Consider the following 25,002-nt stretch of genomic DNA (forward strand, 5'->3'; position numbering starts at 1 on the left):
CTTTAATTTTACTTTTTTAAATATCAGTTAAAACTATGTAATTTGGCATTCATGCATCTCTAACTTGCCAGTGTTTGGGGCAAAGAATGGTTAAAATGACTGAACTGACCTTTTTTAGTTGATATTTCAGAAAGCTGGATTGAGCCAATGAAGCACTGGCTTTAATTTACTCCAACAGAGACACAAATAAACCAAATTTTTCAGTATCCCACAGAAACAAACTGCAGATTTTCCCTCTACTTCCCACCACCCTTTCCTACCCTGAGGTTCTCATTAATGACAGAGAGGAAGTTGTTCCCCAGGGATATGTGAGTTTTCTCAGCCATTTCCATCGGCTTTGTATCTGCAAAATACAGATTTTGTAGATCTTCCTTCCTTCCCTTCTCTACCAGAACCCAGCTACACAAAACTGTAACAAGGATGCTGTTGCAACCGCCACTCCCACAAACTCACAGGGGAAGAGCTGAGGGCTGGTGACTGCAGAAGCCATCAACACACTGGGGGCTGTGCAGTGGTGGCACAGGGAGTCCCCCACCTCTGTCCTGCCCTCACCCCATATTTTTTAAAGAAGGGTGTTCCACCCTCACTGCTCTGTAAACAGCAGTCGCCTTTCTAATCTGAGGGCAGTGATTCATAGCTCTGCACGGTAGTCCCAGGGGTTACCACTGGGTTTAAAAATAGCCATGGTGCCACACCTACAGGCACTTACCTAGAAGTGAAGGCAGTGAAATAGCTTTCTTCTTGTCTCTACTGGAAATGAGCAATATTTGCAACTGGGTTTAAAGCCATGCTTTTATTGCTCTCAGCCATTGGGCAAAACCACATAGAAAGAGCTGCCTAATGAAATAAGAACACAATCTCTTGAAAAATGAGCATTGGCCCAGCTCCTTTTGTGGGGTATCAACAAGCTGCGTTTGCAAAGTGTTATCTGGCTGGCATCTGCCCTGGCAGGCGACCACAGGGGAGGGATTTCAAGCATGAATTTCAGTAGTCCTCCCAAAACCATCAAGATAGATGTTTTAATTTTAAACTGACTCACAGGAGGGGTGGAGGAAAAGACAAGAGAATAGCCTAACTAAACACTGTTTTTTGCACAAACATTACAGCCTCAAAGCTGCTTTCTCATTACAGTATCAATTCAAGTACAATAACCTAATAATTTTTAAAATGTTTGGGGGATAGGGAACTCAACCTATTGATTCATGCTACAATAAAGAGTTAATTTCACACAACCTTGGTTATTTTCTAAATGGAACTATTCTCACTATACCCACCTCTGAACAAAGCCTGCAAAGGACCTGATACCATCACCCTATTTCATATACTCCTATAGCAACCAGTCAAAACAGCCCTTCAGAGGGCCCAGGGCTGTGTATTTGTAGTGCCAACAGACACCTCTCTTGATTGTTTACTAGAAGATTTGTCTTGAAATCAAGGTCAAACATTCTAAATTCAATCCCTGGGGCACTAGATTCAGTTCATGCTTCACTAAGTCTCTGCTACATTTTGCTGGAAGAGGAGCAGCTAAGCAGTTATCTCTTCACAGGCAACATTCAGTTCCAACATACTGGTATGCCAACAAGGTCAACAACAGGTTTCCACTAAAATTTCGTGGAAATTTTCCCCTGTATTTTGTGATAAGTATATGCATGAGTTGGTATGAGATGCAGTGAAAGGGTTCATCCATGTCTATGTTTAAGCTAAAAGAGTCTTACCTCCTGGGAAGACTTGCCCTAGCACGCACCGTGCTGAGTGCCGTGGATATAGGGTGGGTAAACACCTGTCCCATCCTTAATGCAGGTTTCCACTTCTAGTTCATTGGATGGATTATAGAGCTGTTTGCAATTTCTTCATCAAAATATTAATGAAATATGACTTTTGATTATTTTTATTTTTTGCCTGAGGAAGAAATTTCTGTGAAGTCAAATTCCACGTGAAAGACACGTTGGGGAAAAATAAAATCCCGTATTTGTTTCAAATTTGTTCTTTCACAAGGTTTTTGCAGGAAAATACTGACTTCCAATAGGGCTGTGAGATACTCAGCTTTGCACATGCTACTTTTACTTCATTACATTACAAGCTAAGTCACTTCCTCAAGATGTGCCAGAGCAGTGACATGGTAGTGGCTGGGGTGACACGGTAGTACAGCACAGTGCTTAATCCTTCAGTCTCAAGGACAGACCTCAGTGCTGGAGCCTCCACTCTTGCAAAGTACTGGAGCACGTTTTCACCATGTGTTTATGCAGCAGAACACTTCCCCATGAACACATAAAAGCTAAATTAGCGCATACTGCTTTACAGGAATGAATTTCTACTTATGTAGTTCCATGCTTCAATGAACTAGGCTGCTAGCACTGCAGACCCAGGATTTAATGCTCAGTTTGATATATGATGGGAGCCAGTACTTGTGCACGCTGAATGAAAATATTATCATAGTTCTGAACTAAACTTTAGATTTTGGTAATTATTTCTTGAGCATGGCAGTGTATCTGCTGTTACACAGCATATTGGCTTGTGAATGAGACCTTCATTCAGTTTGGTTAGCTTTTCTGGGGAAAAATGGCATCGTTTCAACACAGTGTAAGCTGGATGTATTTGTCCTTAGGATGGAGCTTCTGCAATTTTCCTGGCAGCACAAGGAGGCTATCTGGATGTCATCCGATTGCTGCTTTCTTCGGGAGCAAAGGTTAACCAGCCACGGCAGGTAAGCCAACACTTCAGGGCAGAGCTGGGTTCTAATTTTTTACAATTATAAATAGTTAACACTGGAATTTTCTCCAGGTACCAGGTTTCCATGGAGGTGTTTCACTGGAAGGCAGCTGGTGGCTGTCCCCGCATTCGTGTTTTAGTTCAGATTGGTAATGTGGTTTGGAAGCGTGAACCCACATTTCTGTTTCCATGCAAACCAGATTGTTTCTGGAAGAAGTGAAACTGGAAGCTCTGTTCTAGGTCTGCACCGGTTGCACTTCCACTCTAAAGCAGATCAAACCACTGACTGATCCTTTGAGCAGGCTTGAACCATGTGTGTGTTACAGCTAGGGACCAAATTAAATCAAAATAAAGCCCTCCAGCTGTATATAATGTTGACGTACAGACCTTGCACTACCTCTTGCAACTACTGATCTGCTTCTGTTACACCAAGTTACTTGTGAAGGTCCACACAGCCTCCCTACAAATCTCTGTGTTCTTCTGGAAATCCTAGGAAAAGCCTTTGGAAATCTGGGAACATTAGTGGGAGACAGTCCTGTATATTGAAACAACCAGGCCTTCAGTGCTGTGGCTTCAGCATCAAAGCTCATCTTTGAGAAAAGCTTTTCCTTTCAGTTTTACCGTTGTTATTTTCACTTTGTGTCATCCCTGTGCACTGTGAAACTCGAGTACCGGTGCTGCCTTCATCTCTGGAAGCTTGTGATACACGTGGAAAGCCTTGCTGGCCCCATTTCCAGCTACTCTCTCTAGTGGGCCTGATCCTGCAAACACATACTACCAGTGGCAACCATAAGCATGAAATTAGTTCCTATGAAGGCAGTGGGGCTACTGTTTGATCATTAAATGATACGTATGAGCTAGATTTGTGGCTGGTTGAGAGGTCCCTGCTAGAAGGCTAAGAACTAAATCCGCCTTGCCTCACTGTATGCTGGTACTAGCAAAGGAAGTGAGACTTCCTAGGTGTTAAAATAACTGTGGGATATGTAAGTATACATGGTGTACAGACATACAAAGCACTCTAGGTTTCACAAAAAAAAGAGGGGAGGTGTCCTTAATTGGGTAGTTATTTCTTTACTCTTATTTCAGTACTTAAACAGCACATTTAGGTGTAGCTTTGAGTAGCCAGATGTGGGAGTTGCCCAGATAGCTTTACTCCCATGAAGGTCTGGTTAGAGACAGGGCTTCCCAGGAATCTTTACCTGCTTTGAGAAAGCCTCACCTGTGGTCTGCTGAAACTCTGTAGGCAAGGCAGCTGTCCTGGGTCTTGACTGCACGTTTTAAATTGACAGGATAAGGTCTTGTCCTTGCAGTCAGTCATGCATGGCTGCCAAATGGCTGTGATCACTGACTGCAGCAAGTAAAAAATCAGCAGGCAGGAGTAAATGAATGTGGAAACTCACAGAATGATGGGCAGCATGACATGTGACAAGTTTTCCCAGGTATTTTCAGGATTTCCTTTCATCTACACCAAAAAACTGGACAAATCATAACCAGGCAGCAGAGATTGATCTATATGACTTCTGCTGCATCTGTAGCTCTGCATAGCCCCCCTGCTGCTCCTGTAGAGCAAGTAAACTGGATTAGCATTTTATGTGCCCAAACTAAAATAATTTTCCTGCTGTCTCTTCCCCCACCTCTCCAGCACCAAAGCTGCACTAGCAGCTACTCCCTGGACTGGTGCTTTAGTTATTCCTAGGCTACCTCCGCACTGTCTCCCAAGATCAACATTAAGAAATGTTGTTAAAAGCTGTTAATTAATGCAGTCTAAAAGACAAATGTAGAAGGATAGGCCAAGCTATTCATTAATGCCTTTTGAGTCAGTCTAAGTTGGGGAGCCTTAGTCTTAGCCCCACCACATTGCCATAAAAACTGCATTCTGCTAATGGTAATTATAATGCCCCAGCTAATTCTTTTTGACAGTATTTATTTAGCTCTCTAATCCAATTTCTACAGCACAATGTTTCACGAGGCATTTTTAAATCTTAGTTGGTGCAGAGACTTGAGTCTGTGTGAATGTTCCTCCTGGCTTGGTTTCATCTCCGGCAATACGGGCTTGCTTTGCTTCAGGGTACCTCCGATCCCTGCTAAGATTATGCCTGGGTAAGTCCATGGCATTTGTGTTTGGGCCCACTGTAACCTGAAACATTTCCTTAACAAATGGAACATTTTTACTGTTTAATTAGTAAAGTAATGGTTGGGTGGACTTCAGTCTCTTTCCTACTAACAAATACATTTGTACTTTGTTCGAAGGTGGCATGTTGGTCATGAGGAATGTAGCTCTAGATGGGGCAGTTTCGATGCCAGATGACTCCCACTGTCAGTTACAAACTACACTGCTCTCTCTGCTGTAGGAAGCTTTTCTAAGCAATGTGACATCAAGTACAGGGCTTGGCCATAGCTGCAGAGCTATGAGTTCATGTTTCTCCTTCCTCGTAGTGTCCAGGTTTTCCTCTCTACCTTGTGAATTTGGGGGCTTAATTCAACTGCCTAGGCATAGTACATCTGCCCTGTGAGTTTCCTGCTGCTGCTGCAGTGGGTGCAAGTTTCCCCCTTAGTCTTGTGTCCCAGTCCTACAGGGATGCTCCTGATACCATAGAGCATCTCAGATTGTGCTGGCTGTCCATGTGCAGCCCCTTCAGCCCAGCTCTCACAAGACTAAATAGTGAAGCTCCCTGGCAAGTTTCTTCCCTGGCAATGTGATTTCACTTGGATTTTCTGCTGCCTTCTGTTCCTTCTGACATTACAGAGCCGAGCAGGAATTCTTTTGTCATCTTTTGGTCTAGACAGAGCTGGGGGCAGCGTCTGAAACCTGGTGCGGGAGAGGTTTCTTTGCTTCTCCACCTCAAAAACAAAGCAAGAGGATCATTTGCCAATGAGTTTTCCCCTCTGTTTTGGCAGCCAGTGTCCCAGCAGGCTGCACTCTGGCAATACAGATTCAAAATACTCTGAAAAATTGAAGTCTTTTTCTTAACACATGATATGCAATTATGCAACTATGTAACCCAATAAGCCTATATAGAGTGTAGGCTTCAGACAAGCAAGCAATTTGTTATCAGCAAGAATTCTGCTCGTCTAGTGATGCAAGTGGACTGATGGGCAAAACAGCAGAGGAGATGAAGTAGCCTGAGAATACGGGCTCTCTTTCCCTGGAAGTCCTGACTGGAAATTCAAGGACTATTTCACTCCCACCCTAATTGGGTCCTTTTGAAAACTTCAAGCCACAAGCAAATGCTGAGATTCAAAGCTGCAAAGTGAAGTCATTAGTTAACGGGTAAGAGAAAGAGCATCAGGGATTTTGATCAGAGCATGTTTGGAACCCCTGGCTGCTAAAGTGAGATGTAGTCGATACATAGTATCTTGTAGTCAAATACAGAAATAAACACAACTTAAAAATGTGGGGTATTTAACATTGTTCTAGGAACTTAGTGGTCTGCAGCCTTCTGGGTGGGCAGGGGGACAAGGAAAGGAAAGTAATTTGTGAACTGCATCTTTCCCTATTCTCACTTTCTTTCTGACTCATCTCCAAGCCCTATTATCTGTTAGTGTGGGAATTCTCATTTGGCCTCTTAATTCAATGTAGTATCTCTTTTGTACCATACACCACCATTGAAATGGACAGAAATGTCATCTACTCCCTATAAATACTATACACATTTGCATAAACCTGTCAGATGTTGTTTGCCTCAGAGAGAAGCTTCTTTACATTTATACCTGAGAATAAGAGTTGTTCTTACAAACTTCACTGTGAGTAAAAGCAAGCTGCCATGTTCCCCATGCTGTGCTTGTACATTAATTTCTTATGTAAGTAGAAGAGAGGACTTGCACAGAATTGGATCTTTATGCAGATTAAATTGTGTAGGCTGGTCTCAGGTATTTTCCAAGTTTTATAGGCTTTTTCAGTGTCCCTGTTGCTACTTTCTAGAGCCCTCTGGTGGGGGGAGATTCGAAAAAAATATGAAGTGTCAGCTTACTGGCATTGGAAACACTATAAATTGGAGAGGCACTGGTTTTGCCACCATGCTAATATCTGTATACAAGACACCCTTTGTAATTTCTGAATCACAAAGAACACTCATTGTATTAACGGGATATATACGAGAATGAGGTCAGTCACTAATTTCAGGAACGATAAGAAAGCAGGCACAGTTCCTGTTCGTCACCGTTTGAGAAGACCGGAGATCTCAGGATGTGCATTTGCTCTTTCTCGGAATCAGAAAAGGGGAAGCCCAGAGTATTATATCAAAGGAAGCAAAAACTTTTTTGTTCCTTCCAAAGGATTAGGTCACTAGCCCATAGAAAGCAGAGAACTAGTTCAACAGTGGTTTTTTGGATTGCATGAGCAAGTCATATGAACCTTCAGTCGGCATTAAGGAGACACATGGCTTCTCTGATTAAGGTAGAAATATCTTATTTGAAGTAACATGTTGTTTTCTTCTCAAACTTCTCATTAAGGCTCCTTTGGAAGCCCTGGTATGTTCTGTTGTCCTTTTTCCTGCCAAAACTTCAGGCTGCTGAGGGTGATGAGGGGAACTGGCAAGCACTGAAGCCAGAAGCAGGCACCCTGCTACGGGAGGCCTCACTTTTATGTTAAAGTCCATACAGGCAAAACCTTTTTCGTTAATGGCCCACAAGAATCAATTTGGCACCACATAACTGCTGGAGTCCTCTTGAAGTCTGGAGAATCAGGCCATTGAGAAGCAAATGACACAAAACTAAATTCTAATTGCATTGAGAAATACTTCTAGTGCTGAAACTAGAATCTCCTTCCCACTGGGATGGAAATCCATCACCAAACTCGACTTATTCTGGATGTGCATTTTATTTTCTGAGGTTTTCTGCTCAAATAACGGTTGCATAAGACAGTATCTTCCAAACCAGGTTACTTCACAGTGGATTCCTTGATAATTGCCTTGTTTTCTAGAGGAATTCTTGAAGATAAAATTTGTGAAATACCATCACTGCAAGGCAGGACGCTTTTACCAGTTTCCCTGGTGGATAATGTAACTAAACATTGAAAGTTAGTAATCATCTTGCCTTGTTCCTTAGTTTCTGTGAATTTCTACTCCACATGTACACAGCTGCAGCATTTGCCCAAGCATGTGGAGATTTGCCTGTCTTTTCTGTCATGTCTAGCCACCCAGAGTTCAAACTATACAGGCTATCTTTGCCCTGTACATTTCAAATTTCCCTATGCATTTTAGGCACAACTGATAAGCCAGAGAGGGCTTTAAGTGTTCACACAGCAATGCACATTTCAGGCAACTACACCAGAGAAAGCAGCTAAGGATGGCTCTACTCCACACCTGGAGTGGTTCTGACTTGATACACTGAGCACCCACGTACTTTTGGAAGCAACTCCACATGTATCAATTTGTCACGCAGGATGTGAACTGAAGTACATCCATTGCAGGAGGCAGACTTGGGTGGTAAAACATCAGGGACCACAGGATCTCTCAGTGAAAGCGTTGGCAATCTTTTTGGTGGTGGTGTTTGCAGGATGGGACGGCACCCTTGTGGATTGCGTCGCAGATGGGCCACAGTGAAGTGGTGCGAGTAATGCTGCTCCGGGGAGCCGAGAGAGATGCTGCACGGGATGTAAGTATCACTTCCTCCAGTTCCATGGCTGACTGAATGGAGGCCTGGTGTCCCCAGAGTCCATCCTGTTTGCCAGGCTGTAAAGTCCCACCACAGTCTCCCTTTTCCCCTGTGTGCCTGGGACAGCTTCCTGGAAGGATCTCCTGGAATAAGGGCATGGAAATAGAAATATCCATAGAAATGAGAGCCAAAGATGCTGGCTCAACATAAACTGGCAATGTGCACTTGGCAGCCTGGAAAGCCAACCATATGCTGGGCTGCATCAAAAGAAATGTAACCAGCAGGTCCAGGGAGGAGATTCTGCCCCTCTACTCTGCTCTGGTGAGACCTCATCTGGAGTACCATGTCCAGCTCTGGGGTTCCCGACGCAAGAAAAACAGCGAGCTGTTGGAGAGGGTCCGGAGGAGACCCATGAAGATGATCTAAGGGCTGGAGCACCTCTTATATGAAGCTAGGCTGAGAAGTTGTGCTTGTTCAACCTGGAGAAGAAAAAGCTCAGGGGAGACCTTATTGTAGCCTTCCAGTATCTGAAGGAGCCTACAGAAAAGCTGGAGAGGGACATTTTATCAGGGAAGGTAGTGATAGGATGAGCGGTGCTGGTTTTAAACTAAAGGAGGGTAGACCTATATTACATGTGAGGAAGAAATGCTTCCCTGTGAGGGTGGTGAGGCACTGGTATGGGTTGCCCAGAGAAGCTGTGGCTGCCCCCTCCCTGGCAATGTTCAAAGCCAGGTTGGATGGGGCTTTGGGCACCCTGGTCTGGTAGAGGGTGTTCCTGTCCATGGCAGGGAGGTGGAACTAGATGGGCTTTCAGGTCCCTTCCAACACAAACTGTTCTGTGATTCTGTGATATACAGTGTCACTGGGTCATTTTACGTTGAAGTTTTCAACTGCCAGGGGCCCTAGAGCCAGAAACCTATGTTGTAGAGTTGCCTCCTGAAAGACAATGAGCAGAGGAGACCATCCTCTCAGAGGTGTAGGGGAGAGCTGGCATTTCCCTCCAGACAAGGGGAATGCAGACAAAGCATTGATAACTGAATTGACCTTCCTTTCTCTTCTAAAGGATGGTACCACGGCTTTACTGAAGGCTGCCATTAAAGGCTACAACAATGTGATAGAAGAGCTGCTGAAATTCTCTCCCACACTTGGCCTGCTGAAGGTCAGTAGAGAAACGCCGAGTTTTAAGCAGAAACTCAAGAAGGCAAAGTGTCTGGTGAAAGACCTGATGTTTATGACCAGCATGAGGTCATAAACATCAGGTTTATGGTAGTAGAAGACGATAAGGAGCTTGAGCCCTGAAAATTGAAAAGAAAAATGAAATTATCTTATTTAGCCTTTAATGCCACACAGAAATGAATCTTTTCAAATGAGAAATTGTGACTTTTATTTTTGAAATGAGGAAGCATATTGTGTCATAGAAGGAATTCTCCTGATTTTCACCATATGATTTATTTCTGCAGTAAAGGGATTGCTCTTGACAGTGCAGTTTTAGCATTATACTCTGGCCTCTATTGCACCTAGTCAGCAAAACAGTATCCTAAGAGATCTGTTGTAAGCAGATCCTCTACTTCATTTTGTTTTCATTTGAATTCGAAATTTACCGTGAAAAATGACAGATCTTTGGAAGCTGGTGTTTTTATTGATGATCTAATTTTATGTCCCTATAAATCTCATACTTTGATAGCCTCTGTGCCTGAATCTAATTGACATTTTTTTACGTGCTTAAAAATCCAGGGGGCATTAACTTAATTGCTAATTGCAAGTATGCAATAGCTTTCATTCTTATTTGAACTGTCAGTTGGCAGCCACAGAAGAAAAGGCTGGCCATAAAAAAATAAATAAAACACCATTCAGCTGCCTGACACTGAGATCATTAATCATCAGAGAAAGAAAATAAAGTGCACAGATGTTTTCCATTACTGTTTGTGCTTCTGTTTCACTTGCTAATGGGTGATTTTTCCAAGCAGAAGCAAGTGCAGCGTTCATTTCACCTCTTATCTATTGACAAGGGTAATTTTAAAAGGGAAATATTGCTGTGGTAAAGTGATCCTGACTCTCATTTTTATTAAAGCATCTAAACCCACCTCCTTCATAGCCTGTTTGCCTGCCAGCATCCTGTCTGAATCAGACCCTATACCTTTGATGACCCAATCTACTCCATGTTATTTCTTTCTCATTCATAAGCTTGATCTTTGCATCCATTTGTGTTTCACTGCCTTTTGAGTTGTTCCCATGCAGGGTACAAACATCTCCATTGGTATTTTCCAGAATGGCACCTCTGCTCTTCACGCAGCCGTCCTGAGTGGCAACGCAAGGACAGTGGCACTGCTCCTTGAAGCAGGAGCAGACCCTTGCCTGAGGAACAAGGTATGTCCTGGCACACCATCCCAGGTGAGGAGCAGTGAGCAGTGGAGCTGTGCATGTCCTGTGCATGGTGGCAGTCCGTGTTGCTGTGTTGGTCCATGGTTGCCTCTTGATCCTCTCCTGAAGCATCACTGTTCTGTCTGTTTCTGTATACAAGCATCTATAAGCGTGCCAGGCAGAGCCAGCAATAATTCTGGCTCCTGTGAAGTTACATGAGAATAACCAAACCACGCACTCACTCACTCAAGCACCACAGATTAAATTAACTATAACTAGCCATAGGCTAGCTAGGTTGCATTTTAGGGAAACAGTAATCTGCTCCTGTTCTGAGAAGTGACGACTTATATCTCCACACAGGTGCGTAAAAGACAGTATTTCCACAGCAAAAGGAATGTGTATCTGGCTGCTTTTGATATGGAAACTTGGTTAGAATTCAGCACATTGCTAACATAAAAAATATCCCAAATCACAGGCACCTTTCCCATATCTCAATATAAATCTCTTAGTTTGTTGAAAGAGCTCCATGTTCATTCTATGGCAGCAACTGTTCCGCAGAAAACTTGTCTTGTTTCTGTTCTGCAAAGTCTTTTAACATGACATGTTTGATAATTTCCATGAAAAGGTCTTCCTCTGAGTTGTGTTTATGAACTATTTGCTGCTAGTATTTGATATCTATCTGGGTTTGCTAAGCTATGAATGGATGATCTGGCATTTCCTTCTGGGTTATTACTGGATGAATGAAAGTTTGTATGCAAGTAATCCCACATACACCTTCTAAATGTCTTTGATCATTGAATATAAAATGTGTGCCTGTTATTTCTGTATCATTCCACTTGATGGCAGCAAAGTTGGTCTCTCTCACAGAGCAGCTCGTCTTAGGAGGCATTTTGCGCTGATATCATCCAAGCAATGCCCAAGATTTTCCTGCTACTGATGGTGATTTTCAGCAGGAAGGTGTGCAGTACAAGACACTCTGTGTCCTTAAACTCTCCTACTAATTTTTTTGTAATAAAATGTGACAAAATACAGTTGCAGGAGAGACTGATTTTCAGAAATAGCTTCATTAAAATACTTTCTGTTACCAGAATTGCATTCAATAAATACAGAAGACCAAACTCTGATGTTCTATTACCCATCCTACAGAATAGCACTTACTATTTCATAACAATTAAAGTCTTTCCTTGGATTTTTATGGACTGTAGTACTTAAAGACCTTCTTCATACCCTCCCCCCCCAAAAAAAAAAAAATCACCACTTTTTGCAGAGATTGGCGATGGGCCACACACAATTTGATATGAATTAAGGTGAAGCCATTTATTGGGTAAAATCACACAGATTATAAACATTTCTTACTGCAGATGTGGCAAGCCAAAAAACTGCTAATTGGTTACACACACTGTTTGCACCAAACTGATTGGTTAGTAATTATAACAAGTTCTGATAAGCATATTTTATAGCTAAACATTGTTAGTTTACCTTTGATGTCTAAAAGTATCTGCACATCTGCTGTGTTGACCATTTATTATGGATGGTTCTTGATATGTTCCTTTACTCCCAAATACCTTCCCACAACTCCTTCTTGGTTTACAGCAGTCTTTACCCCTGTCTTCAAGGCCGCCGTGTTTTGAGACTGTGATTACCAAAAACCTCTCAGCATGAGTAACTTTCCTGTCTCACAGGAACATGAGGATATTGTCAGGGCCTATGTTTTCTGTGAGGAGAGTCAGGCTGCTGGCAGGCCTACTGCCTTCCCCAACACTTTTAATTTTGTGGTAGGTGCATGAGGAGTCTAAGAAATACTGTTTGGCCTGGACAGCAGAAAATGACCACTCAAATCCAATGTTAGGTTTATTCTGAAGACCTGAGGAAAGGGGACTTCTTAAGATATCTCCAACAGAGGTGGAGGAGACACCACTGGAATAAGCACATCATTATAATGCTCAGTACCAGCTTCTTTAAGAGCTTAATGTTTTAAAACAATTGTGTGGAAAAAAAATCCTAATTTTTTGCTAACCTGAAGGGTTTTTTTTCCAGGCAAATGAACTGCCAGCTGAACTAACAAAAAACGAACGCATCCTCCGACTCCTCCGCTCGAAGGAAAAGCAAAGGAAAAGCTAATGAAGCCCTGAAGCAAGTGCGGCTTGACAGAGATGTGCCCTGACCACAGTAGCATGACAGTAAACATAGGTTGCCCAAAAAGGGCTTGTTGGAACACTTTGAAGAACTGATTAGCCTCTCCTGTACACGGTCCCTGAACGCACGAGGCCCCTGCCACCAGGTCACCACAGGCTAGGGCCTTCAGCTGGCACCTCTGAACACAGAAGGACTGCGACAAGGAGCAGAGTTTGGCCTGGGAGCTGCGTTCACGCTGTCTGATCCTGCCTGCACTCTGACCGGTCCCAGCACTGATGTTTGCTCGTCTGCGTGTACAGCATATGTATCCCCACACATGCAAGCGTGCCTGCCATTTAGGACACGCATCCCTGTACTGGCATGGCCTCACACCTGTAACAGGCCCCTCGAGGTGCATTTCTGGGTCAGGAGCAACCAGCCCTTGTGCCAAACGGACACCCAGATCTCACAGCTCTTTGGATGCAGTCAGTCCTGGAGCAGCGCCATGGTGCTGCTGCCCTCTCTTTGCTGGCAGAGCTGTCTCAGACCATTCCTCTCTACCTCCAAGTGCTGTGTGGGGCTAGAGGTGAGATCCCACCTGCGACATCCTAACAGGAAACACCTCTTGCCAGCCCAGGGCTTTGGTAGCATTTTGGCTACTACATGAATCTCCATAAAGACGATGCACAGTGTTGCAAAAGACGCCAAAAGCTACCAACCAAATAATAAGCAAGGAGATGTCCTCTTCAGTTGTAGCATCTTGGTCTGTCAATCTGTCCAGCGACAGAAGTTGATAGCAGTTGATGGCATTTTGTGATGCATACGCAGTGCCATGGGGATCCATCCCCAAACCTACAGTCTATGCACACACATTTTTGTGGGGGAGGACCAGTTACTGACCAAGCCAACCAGAGCATATCATCATTCACTGGCACAAGTACATCAGAAATTTAGCTGTCACGACAGCCCAGATGCTATACAAGTAGTATATATATATGTTCTGCACACGCGTATATGTGTGACACCATGGTTTAGTACCCACAGCCACTATGCAATGCACTTGTTCCCCAGGTTTGTGACAGGAATTAAGGGGTAAGTGTGCAATGTAAAGGTGTTTCAACAGCTGGTGAGAGGGTTACATGCAGCCCCACTCAAACAAGCCCACTAATTAATGTGGGCATGGAAAATGAACACTCGACTGGAATTTTGGCCTTTGTTGTGGAGCACCTGTGTGGGCACAGCAGTGCATACTGTAGATGGCTTGTGAAGAGCTATGTTTTGCCCACGGTGCTGCAAGACACCCCATCAAAACCCAGTCATTCTTGCCATATAAACTGTATATGCTAAGTCCCGTCAGCCACAAAAACATCAGAGACTATTTTATGATGAGTTGTATAGCATTAGTCCAGTACTTAAATCCATACATTTCACCTGTCTTCAAACCTTGGTGAATTACTGAAAAATTGTGTAAAAGTTGAGGACAGAGAAGATTGTGAGGAAACATAATGTCCCCTGCTTAAAGAACGTCTGTCTAGGATTCAACTGAACTGTTGCAATTTTGCTTCTGTGAGATAAACAAAAATATGTTTTTAGTGAGCTAGCACAAATGAATGTAGGTTCCATAGTGCAAATTAACCATATGTATATCACTAAATCATAAAGTTATTCCTTTTATGAGTAAGTTAGGTAAGAAGTTGGGGTTCCAGTGAAGAGAACAGAAGCAGGCAGTTCACCTCTGTTTGCAAACTGGAATTGCTATTCCATTTCTGTTCAGCATTATGAGAGAAAGCTTTAAGTTTTCTAAAAATACGTAAGAAGATGACAGAAAAAAACCTCCAACTATTTGTTTAGGTAATTCATGCTGCTGTATTTTTAAATAAAAATAATGTTGTGCCTAACAGAAACGTGCAGATGAACGGGTACAGAACCAAAGAGTTATGCAAGATGCTTAGAGGATGATTGTATCCAGGTTTCAAGCCTGCAAAAGACTAAAAAATACTGAGCAGGCAGAAATCTCAAGAGCCTTATTGGGAACTTAAGTTGCACAGCATTACATGGGACTGGACTCTGACAAGCAAAGCTGGAGAGGATAGGTTTATCTGGAGCCCCCGGTGCATTGAAGATGAACATAGTGTGTTGGAGAATGCTAGAGGGACTCTAGAGAACCTGGCCTGAATACTGATCTTTCTCCCTAAAGTTTCTTCAGATAAACAGCTGGGAACAACCACACTCCTGCTATGAAAAGCCCTTTGACAGTTGTAGAGGAGGATAAGCATTAGAAGGTCTTCAGTAGTCATGCTGGGTGAGCAATTAATAACCTTGATTTCAGACAGGCTGCAATGATCACACAATCTTTCTAAAAAATGTGGGAGCACCCACTGTCAGTGAGGGTCTCCTGTTTTCCCCTGATGGCAGAGCATAGGAGAGACAACATGACAAGTAGTGGTCCTGTGACAGCTGAGGTAAGAGGTCTGAGACAATAACATGCAGGTGTCCTGTATCTGCAGGTGGCCTCTCCTTTCTGCCAGGCATATTTTCCCGTGAGTGGTCTCACCCCGGGGCGGGGGGGCAGCTATTCAGCAGAGCTTCTTCCTGAGCTATGCCTGTCCATGGGAAGATGCACATCTGCTGCCCACCATTGAGAGCAGGACTTTCCAAATTATGTGTCCAGCTGCCCCCCCATGCCTGGCCACCTCAGCCGTGGCTCTCAAGCAACAGGGGAAGAACATCTGGGATGCTGCATCCCATACAGAGCATCTGCTGACCTTCTTCTGAGAGGATGCAGTTACCAGGTCATCCTTTTCTGAGCAATATTGGGCTCTAACTGGCTTTTCTTATTTCTCAACAAAATCTGAGGTGTGGGTCTGGTGCAGGTAGAAGGGAGAGGCTTGTAGCTTCCTCCTGGCTCTCATTAGCACTGGCTGACACAGCACACAGGCTGTGTGGGGCTCCGAGGTGGAGAGCTGGAGGCAGTCTTTCTGTGTCCAGCTCAGGGTGAGGATGAGATTGAATCTCGCTGTAGCAAAGACTCTATTCAACCAAGATGGGATTTCTAAGCATGGAAACCTTCCCGTTGGGAGCATCTGTTTCATCTTAGAGCCTTTCGAGAGAGATCTGGTTTTAGTTTTGGGTTCCCTGTAACAAAAAGGTGCTTAATCTGCCTGTACATGGGCTTGAAAGTTGCAATACTGTTTCTCGCCATGCAATTAGCCTTTTCACAAAGAAACCTTAACAATTCTTTGTAGCTGCTGTTATCTTTTAAGTGCTCAGTAAATACTGCTGTGGCTTGTTTGTTGTTCTAAAAGGGAAACCTGCTTTCCCTTCCTCACTGAAGTGATTCACTAATGTTGACAGTAGCTCTTTGCATAGTTGTCATGCCTTTTGGGCAAAGCTTTCAAAGTGCTCTCTGCAGACACTATTACCTTTGTAAGTTCCCAAATGCATTGCTGGGGGGAGCCAGGGAAATAGACGATTTCATTCACACACCAGTGAAACGCAGCAGCTGTTCATCAGTTCCTGTCAATAGACAAGAGTAAATTTAGATTAGAAATTAAGGGGCACCAAATCCATTTCAGTGGAAGTAGGTGCTGTATAATGATGGGAAATAGAATTGGGACAGGATAACAGGCTAAATTAGGGTTTTTTTCTGGTCAATTGAGGGGTCTCTTTTTCCCCAAAAGTGCGACATATGTATGGACATATATATCTCCATTTTACATTCCTCCCTCCAAAAAATCATCTCCACTAGCACACTGCTCTTAGGCTTGCTTCTCTGTGCATTCAGACCCAGGGGTCCAACCTTCTGATCTCTCTACCTGGATTTATGCAGGTGCTATAGCCTGGTGACTTCCCATGAGCTGAAAGTACAACCAGGAAGAGGCTACACAAACTAATCAAGGAAAAGTATAGGGCATCTTTCTTCTATTTCACTAGTATCAAGCCATTGTAGGATGGGGATGACCACAAGGAAAGACCCATGAGCTATATAGTGGTGTAGCCTCAGATGCCCCAAATACATCGAGCTCTTCATTTAGGATGATCACTGCAGTGTGCAGGGACATGTATTTAGTCATGATACAAAAGGGAATGTTGTACCTCCTGACCTGCACATGCTGTTCTTCCCTAGGAGCGAAACCATTTCACTATTGTTCTGCCCACCTTTGTTTCATTTAGAAGAGCTGAGAGGATTAGAGGATCAGATCAAACAGCTGGAGGTCATATTTAATGCACTTTGACAAGGGCAATTATTTATCACAGAGTCAGAGCCTGATTGCAAGAATAATTCATGCTTCTCTGTTTAGCCAGTCATGGGGACTGTTGGGGAATCCCTAGGTCAACCAAATCTGATGTTGTCCTAGAAATTTCAGGATTGTTGTACAGAAAATGAGATAGCACAAACCTTGTCCCCTCTGTACTTCACTTAATGTGAACACTGAGCAGACATAAAAAGCTGCCTTTGCCTCAAACCCCTGAGCCAGCAGTGTTAAAACGTTAACACCTGCTTATGAGGCCAACCAAAGATTATGGACATGGCTCTTTTCTCCAGCAATGGAGTGCTGTACTGCACACATGGGACTAAATGGTGCTGTGCCTTCTCATAGTGGGTCTGCATTTGGTCCTTGGAAATGTGGTGGTTTCATGCTCTTCTGAATTCCAGTTTCTTTTGACCTGCCCTTTTATGCATTTGGTAGAAGCAGCATAAATTTATGTAACTCCATGTAAGACTAATATTCTGCAGCAAGAATGTTGATTTGCTAAACCACATTTTTCCACATCGTTATTTCAATAAAAATTAATATACTACTCAGATCATGTCTTCATACTTTAATATTCCTTTCTTTTCTTCCATATTCTGCTCTTTCTCTCTTTGTAGAATACCGGAATTAATTTCCTATTTATGTGAAGGCCATTTTGTTCTACTCTGCTTGATTGATTAGTCTTTTATTATTTACTAGGCCCTTACAGATGAGAGAGCATTCACAAAACAAATAAAGCCAATGCCCTGGCTTGAGAAACAGGGAAATGTAATTTAGCATGACATAACAAGGTTTGTTTCGAAGATCCAGACATCCCAGGCAGAATCTCCTTGACATTAGCATCCATTAGGTCAGATCTGAAATGAAAACAATAAAGAGCGACTTAGGGACCAAAGGAGTAAGATGATACTTGTATTCAGTTAGTCAGACATCCCTTGGTGGTTCTGTTACTATTCTGTTATTGTTCCTAAGCATGAAACTGGCCTTTTCACTGATCTGACCTACTTCAGGGTTTGTTTTGTTTTAAAAAGCCTACATCCTGCTGGCATGCTTATTATGGTATGCAGTGGATTGTGAACATTATAAAAGGGGGAAAGAGTCTACACTGAAAACCCTGCTTTTGACCTTGTGTTTCACATCCCAGGCTTTTTGCCTCTTTCCTACAATTTTCTACTGTGGTGAGCCACATTTGAAACGGTCATCAAAAACTCCTACAGCCACAGCACAGCAAAGCATCTTCATTTATTCAGAGAATATCAAGAGAAAGTGCTATGCCTTGGTCACGGCCTAAATCACTACAAAGGATAATTTCTGGTAGCGCTAACCTCCTTAATTTTGCACATGAAAGCATAGCAAAACAGCATCAAGAGACTGAAACTAGACACATTCAAACTTCAAGGTACAGATTTGCAGGAGTGAAGGTAATTATCTATTGAAAAAAAAAAATTGCTGAGGTGATTCCTTCATCATTTGAGTTAAAAAACCCCAAAACAGTTGCTTTTCATTTTGAAAGATGTATTTCTCCTGAAACATTTTGTGTTTGATTCAGGAGTTACCAGATTAAATTATGTGATATGCAGGAATATTATTGATCATAATAGTCTTTTTGATCTTAAAATATATGATTCAATACATTTTTTTGCATTATGGCCTCAGTGATTTAAAGAGCTGCCAACTCTCATGAGACCAGTAACGAGACCATATGCTTACCAACTGTGGCTGTAGCTGCATGGCAGTATGAAATCTGAGACACGCACCTAAGGTGTCTCTGAATAATCCATCTCACTCTCACAATGTTGACAAGGCATTTTAACTGGACCAACACTTCGGTGTCCTCAGCTCTCAATGTCGAGTCAGTTTGCTCAGAGCTGGCACGAGGACTTCCTTAGCGCTGCACCTTGCCTGGGGATCAGCAGGGCAACGTGGGACACACCGGTGTGGGACACAGCAAAGTCAGAAAGGAATGAGGGATGACACTTTTTGCTATGGCAAATGTCTCACTGGTTCAGGCACAACACAGACCTGAAACAGACTGTGATTTTTATATATACTGAAGAGTTGTGCTCCTGAGAGGTAATACATACCCACATCTGCACACATACTGTGTACCCAATGTATAGGTAGAAGCTCCTAGAATACTCTTGGCAAAGTGATGCCAGAACCTCGTGGTCTGCTTGACCAGACTATATCCCACAGAGAGGCAGAAGAACTATTCCACACTCTGAAGACCCCAAGAACAATCTCTGTGGGGCATCCCTTGGCCATGTGACTACATCAGACCCTCCTCGCTGGGGCACAATGTTGTAAAACTGATAAAATGTCTTCAAGTCCAGGTAAAAATAGTCTGTTTCTCAGGTGAACTGTGGTTCATAAACCTGTCTCCTCTTCCTCCTGCCAAGTTAGATTTTGGTAGTGCCCTCAGGGACTCCCCTGTGACAGTCCTGCCCATATTCTCCACTTCAGCAGCAAATCCTGAGTTACTCACCAAGTGTCAGCACAGTGCTCAAGGGGACTTGGTAAACTGACATCACTGTAACCCAGGAGCCATGCACAGCCATTAATAGATCAAACCCTGAGTTTGTTAGCAAAAGAAAGTGATGAGTGCACATAGTGGATGACTGTTGAGGGGCGCTGAAACACCCATCAGTCAGCCTTGTGGGGAGTCACAAGAGGTGTGCTGCGTTCAGGGACCTAAGGTTCGAGATGCTGCCAAGAGGGTGCAACAGCTCAGGCATGAATGACCCTACAAGCTAGAATCTGGGCAGAATCAAGGAAGACTACAAAGCCCTGGGGGGTACAAGCAAAAAGATGATTTGGAGCCCAAATTCACTTTCCTTCTGTTTTACCAGTTTGAAGAAAAGGTGCAGCCAGAAATAGATGTATAATGAAAATAAACTTCCAGCTTTTTAGCTGGTGCCATCATGAGGGTTTTGGCTTTTATGGTAACAGGATATTCTTTGGTGAGCACAACCTGCCAGGGATCCACCTGGTGCCCCAACTCCATGGGATCCACCTGTCTATGAGAAGCAAGGGAAACTTTGGCAGCAGGTTGGCCAACTTGGTGAGATGGACTTTAAACTGAAGGACTCAGTGGGTGAGGTCCAAAGTGGCAATACTCATGCCACTACAACAAATCAGAGACTAAGCCAGGCCAATCAGAGCATTAACACATGTTCTTTAGCTGCCTCCACAAGACCAACCACCTCAAGTGTATGTATACCAATACACACAGCCTGGGTGAGCTGGAACTCCGTGCCCAATCAAAAAATTATGATATCCAAGGAATAGCTGAAACATGGTGGGACAACTCACATGACTGGAGGATCATGATGGATGGCTATAGGCTGTTTTGTAAAGACAGGCAGGAAAGAAGAGGTGAAGGAGTTACGCTCTTTGTTAAGGTCAACCTTGAATGTATAGTCAGCTATGGAGATTGTGGAAGCCCCATGGAATGCCTGAGGGCCATGATCAGAGGAATCGTCTCCAAGGATGATCCTACAGTAAGCATCTGCTACCAACCTCCAAACCAAGATAATAAGGCTGATGAAGCAGTATTTGGGTCACTTAAGTAAGCTTTGGGTCAATAGAACCTGGTTCATTTGGGCGACTGCAACTATCCAGACATTTGTTGGAAGAACAGTGCTCACATGTCATCCATCAAGTTCCTGGAGTGTGTAGAGGACTTCTTCCTCATGCATATGTTAGATGTGCCAACTAGGAATGAGACACTGCTGGGCTTGCTACTCCCAAACTGAGGAAACCTGCTTTGTGATATCCTGGTTAGCCATATCCTTGCAGTGATCACAACATTGTGCATATTGAGATCCTACTGAGCACACTGAAGGTTATTACAAAGACAAAGGTTTTAGAATTTTAGAAGAGGTTTTCAAGAATGTTATCCTGGGAGTACAAAACCAGTTCATCCCATTTAAAGGTAAGAGAAGCAGGCAGAGCAAGAGACCCCCTTGGCTTAACTGTGAGCTTTTAAGTCTGCTCAAAACCAAAAGGAAAAATGTACCAGAAATGGAAAAGAGGATGAATATCCCTTGAGAAATCCAAGGCCATTGCCAGGACATGTAGAGATGTAGATAGAAAAGCAAAAGCTCAGCTCGAACCGAAACTGGCCAGAGATGTCAAAAACTACAAGAACTGGTTCTTCAGGAATGTAAACAACAAGCAGAAGCAGAAGGATAATATTGGCTCACTGTTAAACAGGAGAAGTGAATTGGTCACCAGTAACAGTGGAAAGGCAGAGGTTCTCAACACCTTCTTCTCTGTCTTTACCAGCACTGTCCAGCCCAAAGCCTTGGGAACAAAAATCTAGGCCTGTGCAAACATAGTCCCACTGTCAGTGCAGGAAGAGTTGGCATATGAACTATTACACGAGCTTGACCCTTAGAAATCAATGGGTCCCAAAAACATCCACCCAAGGGTGTTAAGAGGGCTGGCTGCTGTTGTTGCAAGGACATTCTTTATAACTTTTTGTGAAGCCATGGAGAATAGAGAATGTCTCAGAAGACTGGTGGAAGCTTAGTGTCACCCTCATCTACAAGAAGGACTTAAAGGACGATCCAGAAAACTTACTTCAATCCCTGGAAAACCGGGAACAAATGGAACAAATCCTCCTGGGAGCTATCACAAGTCAAATGAAGTACACGACTGGGAAAAGCCAGCATGGATTCAGCACAGGCAAATCGTGGGGGTTGGACCCAATGATCTCTTGAGGTCCCTTCCAACCCCTACGATTCTGTGATTCTCTGATGTTTGACAAACCTGATGGCCTTCTACAATAAAGTAACCTGCTCAGTTGATGTGAGGCAAGCAGTGGATATTGTCTACCTGGATTTCTGCAAGGCCTTTAATATGGTTCCCCACAGCCTCCTCCTAGAGAAACTGATGTGTTACAGTCTAGACATGGGGTATGTGTGGTGGGTGGGAACTCACTGACTGGCTGCACCCAGTAATGATGGTAAATAATTCTTCTTCTAACTGGCAACCTGTCACAAGTGGGGTCTCCCAGGGATTGGTATTAGGCCCAATGCTGTTTAATTTCTCTATAAGTGATCTGGCTGATGGGATCAAGTGCAGCATGATGAAGTTTGCAGATGATACCAAATGGAGTAGAGAAGTAGTCACTTCAGAAGGGGAAGACACCCTGGAGGAAGACCTAGATAGGCTGAAAGGGTGGGCTATCAAGAACCTTATGAAGAGTTCAACAGGACAAGTGTAAGGTCTTGCACCTGGGAACAGACTTGCATGGAACAGACTGGGATCCACCTGGCTGGAGAGCAGCTTTATCGAGAGGAACCTGGGGGTCCTGGTGGACAGCAAGCTCCATATGAGTGAACACTGTGCTTCAGTGGCAAAGCAAGCCAATAGGATGCTGGGCTGCATCATCAAGGGCATCACTGGCAGAAATAAGGAAGTCAAGACCCCACTGTACTCTTTACTTGTCAGACCACACCTGGAATACTGGGTTCAATTTTGGTCCCCTGTGGACAGGCTGGAGAGGGTCCAGGGAAGGGCCACCAAGAGGATCAGAGGACTGGGAAGCCTGCTGTATGAGGAAGGGCTGAGAGAACTGGGTTTGTTCAGCCTTGAGAAAAGAAGGCTTAGGATGACCTCAACACCACGTACTTAAAGGGTGGCTACAGAGAAACTGCAGACTCCCTTTTTACAAGGAGCCACATGGAAAAGATAAGGAATAATGGGTGCAAGTTACTCCTAGAGAGATTCCAATTGGACTCTAGATGAAAACTTTTCACAATCAGAACAATCAGCCATTGGAATAATCTCCCCAGGGAAGTGGTAGATTCCCCAGCATTGGACCCTTTTAAGATTCAGCTGGACAGAGTGCTGGGCCATCTTGTCTAGATGGTTCTTTTGTTGAGATGGATCTTTTACCAAGGATTACAGATGATCCCTGAGGTCACTTGCAACCTGGTATTCTATGATTCTATGATATTAGTGCTGAGGTACAGTATCTGGCATGAGTATACACTGCACCTATTTGCCCACAGACACAAATGCAGTGTGCCTCCAGGCCTTGTTGCAATAATAAGCTGCATTTCTATGGTGTTTTCCTTCAATAGCAACCAGGCTGACACCTGGTTTTGGAACTCTTGGGCCACACGCTGCCATGCAATTGGCACCACTTTACAGAAGAGGAAAATGCACTGGAGAGTTTGGGACCTGCCCAGGTCATGCAGCAAGTTTGTAGCAAAACTGAAATAAACTTTGAAGTTTCCAGAATTATTTGAATTCAAATCTCGAGCTTTAGCGACTAGACAATAAATAACTTTGTCTAATTGTAATACAATTGAACAAGCTTCAATTACTTCACTGACAAATGCAAAAAGGATATGATCCTAAAAAGCAACTTTCTAAGGTTAGATAAGGTAGAGCAGCTATCAAAATACATTAGGGCAGATACAAAGATGAAAGGAAGAAAAGTCTTGATTAAGCATCACCTGACATACTAAATGTATATTTAAGTGAGTACTGGCAGGATCAGGCAAATTGCTATCAGCCCCCTCAGTCTCATTTGATCCCACATGGGAATTCTGCAGCCAAGAGCATCTCTACCCATCAAGGTGGGTATAATTAAAAGGCAAGCAGGTCTCCACAGGCAAAGGCAGCTGACAAATGAGACCTGATGAAAGGAGGATGATTTGCTTACACCACCGAATAGGAAACACCACCTTTGTTTAGTGCAAGTATTATTCTGGCTTAGCTGGAAAAACAGTCTTGGAACAAGCTATAGTGGTTTGGACTGGCTCTACAAGAAAATGGAGGTGTGAGAAATGGGGTGAAGTTTCTCACCCACCCGTTGCAGCTTGTCCTCACACAGACTGCAAGACACGCAAGGAGAGCATCCCGCTTCACGATGTGCTTGTGAAGGGTGTTGCTTAACATAGCTCCCACTTCTTGCCAGCGCCTCTGGGTGCTGTCGCAATAGAAATAATAATTAATGGAGAATAAACAACAATGGACATTTTAATTGATTTTGCTGCAAAGCGATTACGTACTTTGTTTCCACTTGTAAGTGTAAGTAATTCTTCAGACAGATGGCCGTGTGGAAATTGCAAGGTCATTACCACTAGTCACTTGAGTTTCCAGTGGAAGCAGCAACCCAAGTTTCACTTCTGCATTGAGCAAAGCAATGGAAACAGAGGACTACACCTCTGAAAACACTACTCGGGGCTTTCTGCCAAAGATGTAGAACACAACAAAGCAGGCAACTATTTTACACAAGCTTCCTGATGAGCATCTTTACACTATTCAGGGTATTCAGTGAGGAAAAAGGGCTTATTTGATCATAACAGACAATTAAAGGACTTATTGGGGTGATGGAGGCACCAAAGTGACACCCTCCACTGTGAATTAATATTGTGCCTGCTTCTAGGCAGCAAAACGTAGTTTTGTGTATGCTGCTAAGAACCAGAATAAGTGTTCCCTATTATTCCTTCCAAGCAGATAGTCCCTAACATAAAAGGGAACCTTATATGATATAACTTGATAAATGTCCTTCAACAGGAGCAGCTGGGAGTGGGGACAGTCTCCTTTGGGCTGTGTGTACCACAGACATGGCAATGAGCAGTTGGCAGCACTGACGTGGGTTAACTATTCAGGGCTGCTTTTTCCCCGCCTGGAAGGAAAGAGATAACCTCAAGATGACACGGTGGATGGTGCCAGCTTTATCATTGATAACACTCATGCAATTACACTTAAATGCTGGGGAGCTGCTAGAGAGAGTGCAGCATCCTCAGTCCCTGAATACAGCACGCAACCACAACGAAGACTGAAGGCTGCAGGAACACCCTGCTCTGGCCTGCTGGCTGCCACTGCACAGAGGCAACTTGAAAACAGACACACGTTTGAGATTCTTCATCTGCCATTATGCAAGATTTGAGAGGTCTCTATGACCAAAGATAATCTTAGTCTGATTAGTGGTTGTTAGTCAGTC

At 43.6% G+C, this 25,002-nt stretch overlaps 1 protein-coding gene across 2 annotated transcripts in view; it reads left to right on the top strand.

Annotated features, from left to right (window-relative positions):
• ANKRD29 (ankyrin repeat domain 29) overlaps positions 1 to 12,786 on the top strand; it is a gene marked incomplete at both ends in the record, with an annotated part of 28,648 nt that extends 15,862 nt beyond the window's left edge. The window contains 5 exons of one of the 2 annotated variants that reach the window (XM_084260887.1): positions 2,606 to 2,704; positions 8,206 to 8,304; positions 9,368 to 9,463; positions 10,573 to 10,671; positions 12,703 to 12,786. In XM_084260887.1, the coding sequence (XP_084117013.1) occupies positions 2,606 to 2,704; positions 8,206 to 8,304; positions 9,368 to 9,463; positions 10,573 to 10,671; positions 12,703 to 12,786 (477 nt within the window). The remainder of the gene's footprint in view (positions 1 to 2,605; positions 2,705 to 8,205; positions 8,305 to 9,367; positions 9,464 to 10,572; positions 10,672 to 12,702) is intronic. The other variant, XM_084260888.1, reaches the window with a different exon arrangement.
• Between the last annotated feature and the right edge of the window lie 12,216 nt (positions 12,787 to 25,002).

This window comes from Gallinula chloropus (assembly GCF_964237585.1).
Source record: "Gallinula chloropus genome assembly, chromosome: 2".
Lineage (NCBI taxonomy): Eukaryota > Metazoa > Chordata > Aves > Gruiformes > Rallidae > Gallinula > Gallinula chloropus.